We start from the raw sequence: 10,274 nt of genomic DNA, 5'->3' as shown, positions 1-10,274 counted from the left end.
TTCGACCCTGACGAGCCCTCCTCCCACTCCGCCTCCGACACAAGAGAGACGAACACCGCCGCTGCGCGCGATCATCACCGAGATTAGGAAGCGCAAGGCTGGCAGAAGCACCGCCACTGAATCCTGGCTGGAGTTTGGGGTAGCGCCAGGCACGGACTCGGACCTGCAGCGAGAGATCGACGGAGACGAATTTGGCAACAACAAGCTCCGGTATGGGTGACCCTCCGATGGAAACCCGTCCTCGAAGCGAATACTGACCTACAATGACAGCTGGGATTACCTGCCGTCTCTCAACATCCTCGCCCTTCGCATGCCCTCACCAAAGCATGAAGCCTTCCTCGTTCAGCTTCGGACGAGGGTTTTGCGTGATTTAGCCTCAATTTCCTCGGGATCAGGTCCGGCGGCGCAGTTTGCGAAAGATATTTTCTCCGACGGTTCCACGACCATCAAGCCCAGAGACATTCGATTTGGAAGACATGACCCCGACGATTCATTTCGACATGTCCAGGAATCATACCCAGGTCTCGTCATTGAGGCGGCATTCTCGCAGAAAGGAAAGAGATTGGGAGTCATTGCAGAAGATATGATCCTCGGGTCGGATGGCGAAGTGCGCGTCGTGGTTGGATTTGACATCGATTACGTCGGTAAGCGGGCGACATTTTCCGTCTGGGAACCGGTCTTGCAGACCGGCGTGGACGGTCCGATATGGACGGCGCAGAAAACGGTGGCAGACCAAGTATGTACGATCGTGATGGTTCTTTCCATGATGCTCACAGGTCTTTGAGGTAATCCGCGACGAAAATGGCCGGCCGCACCCCGATCCAGGGGCGGGACTACGGCTCCAACTCGAACAATTCGCGACAGAAGAGTTCACGAGGCAATTTGGGAATTTAGACAGCACCATTGTTATCCCCAGCCAGGACCTTTACACGTTCCTCGTGGTCGCCGAAGAACGTGCCGTTGTTGTCGAGCAAAAGGCTATGCCCCGGAAACCGGGTATGAAGAAGCGCCGCCGGTCTCACACACCCCCAGAAGTACTTGACCGGGACCGCGAGAGCGCCTTTGACCAGGAAGTCGAACGGGCTGCCAAACGTCGCGACGTCGAGGATTCCTCCTACACGGCTAGCTCCACCCCGGATGAGGGACGACAATAGCCAGGTCTCGAACGTCGCAGGGGCGGCTACTATTAATATGTTTTGTTCCTTCCACCCGTACAGGCTACAACGGGAGGCCTATGGGAACCGGATGCATTTCCCCTCAACCGCCTGGCCTTCTGTATTGTGAGCCATCATGTGTTGGGGAATTGTACAAAACAGCGGGAGCTGCCACGCGGCCTTGGCGGATTGGCTACGGGTGCTGTCTACCAAGTCTACCACTGTCACTGCAGCTCTGTAGCTCCTTTCCGATTCCTCGACGCGGTGGCCCAATCCTTGTTTCCCGTGGGCTTGAAATTCGTTGCACAAGGTAAGTCGCTTACCAGCGCGACGATATACGAGCCGTTTGGCTGACTCGATACAGGATCAAATGAAAACCTTCGTCCAAAACGCTACCAATCAAGCCATCAAATGACATACGGTGCGAGGTTTTGGATCAGATCCTATCGCCTCTCTTCATCAGTAAGTTGAGCGACGATGAGGTGTTAAAGTGGCTGGGCGAGCCTACCTCTATTAAAAGACAAAGAGATTTCCTGGTCGATAGATTGGGTCAGCTAGAGGAGGGTCGAACCAAATTTCGAGATGTAATGGGAATCACAAAGTAAGAAGGCAGGACGAAACTTTTTAGCTTTTACTAGCCATCCCACTTGTAACTATGAGGGAATATAAACATAGGAGCACTCTGACGGAATTGCCTCATTGGTAGGCAAAAGAATTGCAGGATCCTTAAATTTATCTCTCGTTTACGCATCCGTCACTAGACCATATCATCTTCGGGCGCCGGCGGACCGTCACTAAACTCTTCCAGGACAGCGTCTGATGGCCGTGGCAAATCCAGGTACAGTGCAGGTTCATCTGGCACTGGTTCTTCCTCTCCCTGTATTCGCTTGGTTCAATCCCATCTGATATCAACCCGGGGCGATCTTGGCACAGTGCTCGGCGCTCTTGGAAATTACTCATCGGCCAGTGTTCTCCAACGCCGAATAAGAGCTCGACTAACTTTACACGAATGGCGCGGAACGATACGGGAAGTGATATGATGGGGGATTTGTCCTATTAGCTACGCATTGATATCCGTGTCGGGAGCCCAAACTTCATCATCTTAAGAACAACAAAAACAATAAAGTCTATCTAGGTTCAGCAGCCGTTACGTCAATGGTTGATGTGATACCGCGTGGCAACTCGTTGCCGTCACTCAGGGCCAGAAGTGACTGCTACCATTGAATATTGTATCGCGGGCACCAATGCAGTGTTTGATTTCACCTTCCATCTGCCTGGGGGCTCGGTGTGTTTCCCGTGTTTCCCCTTCTTTCGTCTCCACAATCCGCCCAATCTGCCGAGTCACCAATATCCCGTCTCGCAGCATTGGAATTCTGTGTGGCCGTGTTGACTATCTCAAGACAAGTCCGCATGGCGTTCCTATCCTCTCGCTGTTGGGTTTTGGTAAGACGCCGTTGTTCCTCCTTTTTTAATAGCTCATCTCGTTGAACGAACTTCCTCTGTATCGCAGTCAACTCTCCTAAGAATCCTCCGATTTTGTCCCCGATGGTTATCTCCCCATCTTCGGCCTTGATTGTTTCAATAAGTGTTTTGAGTTCGTCAATAAGAGTTTTGAGTTCGTCGCTGTGAGGCTTTTCTCGTTCAGCCGCCAGCGGTCCTAAACATTTTTCGAGATCTGCCATAGAAGCGGCGCGTACTCCTTGCAAATCTATACTTTTGGCTTCGAGTGCGGTAAACTCGTTAGAGGGTGGGATAGGCGGGGTAGACACAGCCTGTCGATGGGAGCGGTCAGCCATCATCCTTAGAACGGTGAGATAGACTAATGGCAAATACGAAAGGGGGGCGTAGGGAGAGTATATTCACGATGGGTTGAGCAGGCACAGAGCCTGGGAGAAAGTTCTTGGGGTGACGGGTCCGCCAAGGGTCGATCAGAATATTCCCCAATCAACGATGCTTTTGTGAGGCAGCTGACAATGTTTCAGGTTGGCGCGCGGTTGCACCTTTCGAGTTCACGAAAGACTCTTCGGACGGGTGTGCCTGCTCCTTACAAGAAGTAAGTTAAGCGCCCTTCTTCATGGGGGAGTAAGGGTTGCCGTTCAAAGCTAGCGCCAACTCAAGTGCGGGGAAGGGTGTCCGCCCTCGTCTACTGTACCCCTCACGTTGCGTAGACATAACCATCAACCGCTTGTCTTCAAAACCCTTTCTTCCCTGCCTCATCACATCGAACGGAACCGTTAAGATAGGCGACAGTAAGCGTAGGTGTCGATCCCACAATGTACAGGATCCAGACATGCCTTCAACTAGAAAGAGTTGCCGACAATTAGAATTGCCTCCGTATATTTAGTTTATCATCGAAATTCCAGGTGATATGAGGCTCAACCGCCGATCATGAGGTTGAAACTGCGAGAAAGCTTCTAGAGTACCACTTTCAGTGTAGTTCAACTCTCTACAGAATGTAGAGAATAGACAGAATAAGAATCAACGTATGCTTCCACTACCGTAATTCACAATAAATCAACCACCTCCGCCAACGCAGAATCCGTCCTCTCGGCAAGCTATGATCATATTATGGAGCCTCCGTACAAAATGACCTTTCTCCCGCCCTCCAGAGAGGCCTTTGCATCTGATGGCGACAACGAATCTAGTGGTACGGCTGCCTATTTCAACGGCCAAGGTAACGACCGAAGTCATCAGTATATGGGGACAACATTGCGTGCGCGTACATATCTGAAACTTTCTACAAAATATGCACGCCAGTGTTACGGACAGCAGAGCTTCCTCGGGGCTGACTTTGAACACGTTGATTTGCTGGCCGGACGAGTCCCTGACTGAGATCCTCAATTGTGCACCACGCAGAGCGAATCTAAGGGCGGTGATTTGCAGACGTCTCCGGGACCCCCAACGAGCATCGCGACCGAAGCATCATTTGAAAAAGCCCTACTCCACCCACCTATGCTGGGCCCAGCACATGGCCAGGTCCGTACTCAGAAAAAAATCTTTCAGCAGTAGCCCGATCCTTCAGGAAGGCTATAAGTTCTGACCCAGGCATTTGACCTAACACCTGACATCTCCTTCCGTTTTGGTTTACGATCACTCTAGCAGTCCTGGTCGACAACACGATTTCTTCTCCACGGTTGATTGGTCGCTCTCCCGCAGATCGGTGTATTTCATCCGCTACTGGACGGTCCGAGCCACAAACTCTTGATGGGCGCCCGTCGGCGGTGCGTTGATCCGGAATGTGATATCTTTGCGATGCCCCGAGAGCGTTGTCAAAAGCCTTGCCCGCAGGAGCCGGTGTTAGATCGTCGCAACACTGCGGAGCTGTCGCAGTATTGATCCTCGAGCGACAAGATGGTCTTTGAGTAAGGTTCGGATCAATGGTTTCAACCAAAGGCGGCCCACTATACTCGGTGTGACCTGAAGGGGTCTTCACGTCGATCTGAAGACCGGCCTTTGGACAATTGACATTCTCGAAATACAGAGCCATGGGCAGCAAGTCGCGACTGTTTCTCAGAACCTGATCTGCAACCGAGGGCACCTGCCCATTCCTCAAAGTATGTGTGCTTCCTGTCTCTTCTTCGCGCCCTCGTCCACAGTGTCGCCGTTGCTGTCACCAACTATTGTGTGAACTTGACGGTCGGATTGGCTGACAGGTCCCGAGTGAGCCCGAGTGCGTTTGAGCCGACTCCGAGGCCTTCGTTGTTCGCGGGACGTTCGCAGAAGCGGCGCCGCCTGTAATCGTTTGGAGATTCTACTGTACTCCAGAGCTTTCGCTTAGGGCGTATAGTGACTCGAAGTAAGTTCATCGAAATTGTGCGGAAGTGAAGCTCTATGGTCAAGCCGCAGGGACCATCACATCAAACTCGCCAAGGAGGTCCCGGCCGTATCGGGTAAGCGCCGGCCAAATCGATTGGGGATCACGGAACTGCATCCCCGTTAGCTACATGCTCGATGATGACGGACCAAGTTGATGACCCAGGCTGAGACAACTGCAAGTTGAAAAGAAAAGCAAGCAAGCAAGATCCAGAGCCAAGTTCTAGCACCAAGGTAGACCCATCCCGCTCTCGGTTAGCACCAAATCAACCTATACACTGAAGTAGCATACGAGAAGCTTCCCTGTAGTTCTCGGCCAGCAGGATACCCATCAAATACGCGACCATCATCTGGTTCACCCGACATGATGACACAACCACCGATGGAATGCACTTCAGCTAAAGTTAGATGGAGAGGGTGCTCTCTCTCAAGCTCTAGATCATGATCCAAGTCTTTCTCGATTTCACGTACCGGGGACGGTCGTGATATTTCACTAATTCTATTGGTTGAATATTCAGTTAGTGCTCTCCAGTTGGGTTAGGGTTCCGATGAGGCTGGGGCTGAGATTGCACGCTGCCGCCCATCCCTATGCTTTTTGTCTATGGGACTTTGCTTCTTGCTGGACCGTCGGGCATACCGGATGGACATGGGGCGTGACCGGGGGAGAAATTAAAACAAGACGCCAATTTTCCAGAGCGTCGAACGGGCTTAGGACTGACGTCCAAAATCCTGGCCAGACGCTTGGAAATAGGTTCCCTCGGGATCCACCTGTTTTTGTTTTTTTGGGCAATACGCTGTACCAGGGCCAACAAATTCCAGGTCGGATTCTGGTCATCGACACAACTTCGATTTGATGGCCGATGGGGTACTGTATATCGATGGGGTCCCCACTAGTGTGCCACCATTTATCAGCTGCAGCCCTACATCGCCTACCGGTATTGAATTTTGCGCTGTCCCAAGAGCACCCCGACCTAATTGGGATTCCCAGAACCGCCGTGGGTTAGTTCAAGCTATTGGCAGCGAGCTCCAGGCGGTGTCGGGAATTACTACTGTACAGTACAGGATCTAACCGTATACACCAGAACCATGAGCACAGCGGTGTAAGAGGGAAATCTCGATCATCCTACCTCACTGATTCGTCGGAGTTGCCCAGTATAATCCAATCAGCGGGCCTCACACGAGATATATCCCCTCAGAGCTGTTGCGTGCCGACACGTAGCTCGTCGTCCCTCTCGGGTTGTGTTTTCCTCGTCGCTTGCCTGGTCGGTCCGTGCCATAAACATTGTGCTGTCCGACGATGAGTTGTCTCTGGCTTTGTGAGAGCTGAGTGCTACGATAAATGGACTGAATACCAAGCAGTGGCTTGGCAAAATTTGTCCACGTCCTCGGAACAGATGTCCATTCTCCAGAAATGCGCTACCTCACCAGGACGATCTTGCTTCCGGGCCATATTTCATTGTTATGTCGTAACCGGCCCTCTTTGAGGAGATTTCGCCGTTAAGATACTGTAACGGAAATTGTTGCGCAAAAATCCATCGACTGCCACCTTTCCTCATCCTCTCTACTTTGAGCGACGGTCGCTGCTAGTAACCCCCAGCCCCGAATTCAGCCACTAATGTGCCGAGATGTAATGATTCACCTTCAAATAGCCACATCAATTCATCGTTGTAAGTTTCTCCATATGCTTGACGTTCGAGGGCGACGATGGACATCTGTGAACTATAAGTTAGGGAGGTCATTGCTGGTGCCCATTCAGTAGGTAGAAAGGAAAACCGCTGATTGTCGAAATCAAAGCAGGGAGAAGTGCTGTCAGAGCCTAAGCTTGGATTCCTGTTGCGGGTCGCCCCAGGGTACTTGTTCATTCCTGTGTGGGCCATTGAAAAGCGTCCCCCCAACCTTTATTCTTGGGGGGATAATTCTGACAAACTTTGCCTTGCACTTGTCTTCAAGATTCCAGAGGCGTTTGACCATCCACCGGGCGAGCCGCTTGAGATAGATTTCCGGTGACTTAGGAGCCTTAAACTCATACAAAAGGTGCAACGTAGAGCCGACCAGTTGGCCGCATGGCGTCGGTTTCATCGAGTTTGGATTCGGCCGAAAGAAGTGTATGGATAACCAACCCTTCTTAATCTCTCAGTATACTGTATGGCCGCTCTAAAACGCTTCGCAGAAAATCGGCATTGTCAATGTGTTCCTGAACGCGTTGACGGTCGTTGGGGTGAAAGCACACAAGCAAAAGGTTACTCTTGCGTAGCTAAGTGAGAAGTCGCCCCTGCGCGATCTTTCTTTAACCCCCACGGAGTCGGATACGCAGAGACGAGATGTCGCGAAGCTCTTTCGCAAACTAAGCAGTCTTCTACTTTCACCATGACTTTCATTTCTAACGAGGCCCTACATCTGGGATTCAGACGCAATCAATGTTTATACCCTGATGTTTTCAATTCTCAACGGTTTGTTCATGCGTGGGCGTTCTGGGATCTCCCGGAAGCCGGGTGAATTACTATACGACGTTCACTCAAGTTCTCGAACAATGTTGATCTTCCCTTCAACTCGACCCGTCTCGGGCGAACCTTGAAGAAGCCCAAGATTTCTAGACTATACCTCTTTCTACAACTGTAAACCTCGCTGGTATGGCACTTTGTATCGTCCCAGTTCCGGTTCCGCCAAAGCCGAGCGGCGTGTTCGTCGGAGAAGAGCATCGCCCTGGTAGTGAGAGGGTCGACATGGTGATGAAGAAGCGGTCCCGGGCAAGCTGGTTCAACCAGACCCGGTGACGCCGGCAAGTCCTGACTAGCGTTGGCGTTGGCGTGCTGACCATCGACGCGCACGCTCTTGCCGAGCAACACATTGGCGGGTCGGTATCAACAGATGATCGGGATCCCATTCCGGAAGCTCCCGCTCAAGGTCAAAGTCTCGACCGACGGAATAGTGCCGCAGACGGCGCTGGAACAACTGTGTATCCAAAACTGCCGGTAGGTGCATCCCCCGGAGGTGGAGATCCAGCAGTGACGGAGCTGTCGTCAATGGTTCGAACCAAGAAGGCTCAGCACCGTAAAATCCTTCATGGTTTGCCACGAACACCAAGCTCTGCACGGTGCTTGCCAAGTTCGCCGCAAACTCTCCGCATGGGTTGAATGTCTGGCCGTGTTTCCAACGGGCGCTTTCATCCACAAAGATATGGGTGAGGCGGGGCAGGCTGGATCCGGAGATTATCCCTTGGGTGCATTGCAAGATATGTACCGCCCGCATCCGGGGGAAGTGCGCGCAGATCGAATCGCCGCAGTGACGGAGACTGATCGATTCGAGGCTGGAAGAGTGCCTCTTGAAGAAGTTATCTAAGTCGCCACGGACGGCCTCGAATTCGCAACTTGTCAACATCCCAGCGGTGCCCTTGATCGTGGAGGCATCAAGGTCTTGTGTTCTGGAAAGTGACAAGTGTTTCAAATTCTTCAGGAGGCCGAGGTCCACGACGGAGCTTGGGTGGAACACATAATTTTCGTCCCTGCGCATCGATAGGGATTCGAGGTGCGGAAGTTCTAGTGGTTCGCAGGCCCGGTCGCTCACCGCGGTCAAGCACAACGACCGCAGCCGGGATTCCCTCCATTCCGCGGCGTGATATCCGTGACTGTCGCGCACCGTCAATTTCCGCAGGTCTTTGAGACCGCTCAGGGCCGACCAGAGCTGTGCGACGTCGGTCTCGGTCTCTACGCTACAACCGGGATGTCAACCCCGCGTTGGGTCATGGTACTCCGGATCAGGTGTCACTCACCAAACCTCCTGCAACGCCACCGCCCGAGGGAGTCTAAGCAAGAATTCGTCCAGCCGACCACTGCTCAAGTTGCCGATGTGCAAGATCTTCAAGCACGTCGCCTGTTGCGGACGCGAGAGCACGTCGGCGAATGCCAGGGGGGAGAGCTGACGCATTTCCGAAAAGGTGTACCGCGATTTATCTCCCCAGGGCGTGGCGACCCTGGCCTCCTTCCAGATCCACGGGTCGACAAGATCGTGGAACCCCGTGGACAGTAATGACAGCGTGTCGATCGTCGAGTAGGTCATCTGGTCCACCACTCTTGTCAGATGCCGGGAACGAAGTAAACCCCCCAGGCGCGTTGAATTTCAAGAGCTGCACTCACCTTGTCAAAGACCATCTCCAGGCAATCGTACGATAGATCGCTCAAGCGTCGGCACGGTATATCCATTGCAATATCCAGGGAGGTCTCCATCATCCACCCGTCTCGCGGCGGCGAGTCGACCACCGCTCGAGGGGCCGCGAGGTCCGGGTCGGCGTCGCGGCGTGGTCCAGCCGTCAGTTTCTCACGCTCGGCCTCATAGAAGTAGTCGTCCAGGGAGATCCGTTCGAGTCTGATGCGCTGCCTCTGCGCCACCGTGAGGTCGTCGGGGATGTCGAGGGCGAGACGGATAGAGTTGAGTGATGTGCTGAGCCAATTGGCGAGAGCGAGATCTTCCAACGTCAGTCTTAGTGATGTGCACGCCTTTTCCCAGAGATCTGGGATGTCGAGATAGTTGGTTGCCTGCCGCCGCCGGTGTTAGTACCAGTGTGGCAGCATCCTGCATGCTCCGACTCACCCATACTAGCTCCACTTTGGTCGGGAGGTCTTGCTGGCTCCATTGGTCATGGTATCGACCTAATCGATCTAGTGTGTCAGGTTTCACGGCTGCCCATTGGAAGACCAGCTTCAACGTCGATGACGGTATGGGCATCAAGATGGCCTCTTCTTCCCCGACGACATCGATCAGGCCCTTGATCAACCCGGATTGGCAGGCGACGTCTCTCTCTGTAAACGCGATCAGGAACAACCTTCATTCATACATAGAAGCGAGACAGATACTTGAAATGATTTCTTCTCCGTCACTGCCTGTCAACTTCACGTCATTGCCACCCGCGTGAGAACGCCATGGCTCGGCCTCGTTCGTCAGCCCAGGACCCATGTCGTAGTCCTTTTCGATCTCTTTCGATCCGATGTGTGCCGCCCCGTGGTTAGTGTCAGCCCATGTCCGTCCGCCCAGCTGGACCGCCTCGACAGAATTACAACAAGAGGACGGCGGTGTTACTATACGAAGCTCGGGGCGTGTGTCTTCTCTCGGGGTCGTCGCCGAGCAAGGTACGATCTTTTTCTCGTCGCCAGGGGCCGCAGCGCATATATACCCCTACCGGTGCGGAACACGGCATCGAACAGACACTTGGGCCCCGCCACCCGCTCCGCGTGTACTGTGCCATGCCAGATGGAAATGGAAACAAATGGTGCAAAATTGTTCGAGGGATGGACAGGGAGCCCAATTATTTTG

General features: G+C 53.1%; 2 protein-coding genes across 2 annotated transcripts; one reads left to right on the top strand and one right to left on the bottom strand.

Annotated features, from left to right (window-relative positions):
- Nucleotides 1-270: 270 nt before the first annotated feature.
- On the top strand, nucleotides 271-1,154 carry A1O9_13086 (uncharacterized protein; the record flags this gene model as incomplete). Its single annotated transcript, XM_013398000.1, has 2 exons — nucleotides 271-736; nucleotides 777-1,154. Coding segments are annotated over 2 exons (844 nt in total), but the record flags the coding sequence as incomplete, so codon positions are not given.
- A 6,603-nt stretch (nucleotides 1,155-7,757) lies between these two features.
- A1O9_13085 (uncharacterized protein) lies at nucleotides 7,758-9,917 on the bottom strand (the record flags this gene model as incomplete). The annotated part of the gene is made up of 5 exons (XM_013397999.1): nucleotides 7,758-8,676; nucleotides 8,737-9,023; nucleotides 9,101-9,499; nucleotides 9,555-9,763; nucleotides 9,818-9,917. The coding sequence occupies 5 exons, from the start codon at nucleotides 9,915-9,917 to the stop codon at nucleotides 7,758-7,760; spliced, it is 1,914 nt and encodes a 637-aa protein (XP_013253453.1).
- Between the last annotated feature and the right edge of the window lie 357 nt (nucleotides 9,918-10,274).

The sequence above is a fragment of the Exophiala aquamarina genome, assembly GCF_000709125.1.
Source record: "Exophiala aquamarina CBS 119918 chromosome Unknown aczIA-supercont1.58, whole genome shotgun sequence".
Lineage (NCBI taxonomy): Eukaryota > Fungi > Ascomycota > Eurotiomycetes > Chaetothyriales > Herpotrichiellaceae > Exophiala > Exophiala aquamarina.
This window is presented reverse-complemented; position numbering and strand designations above follow the sequence as displayed.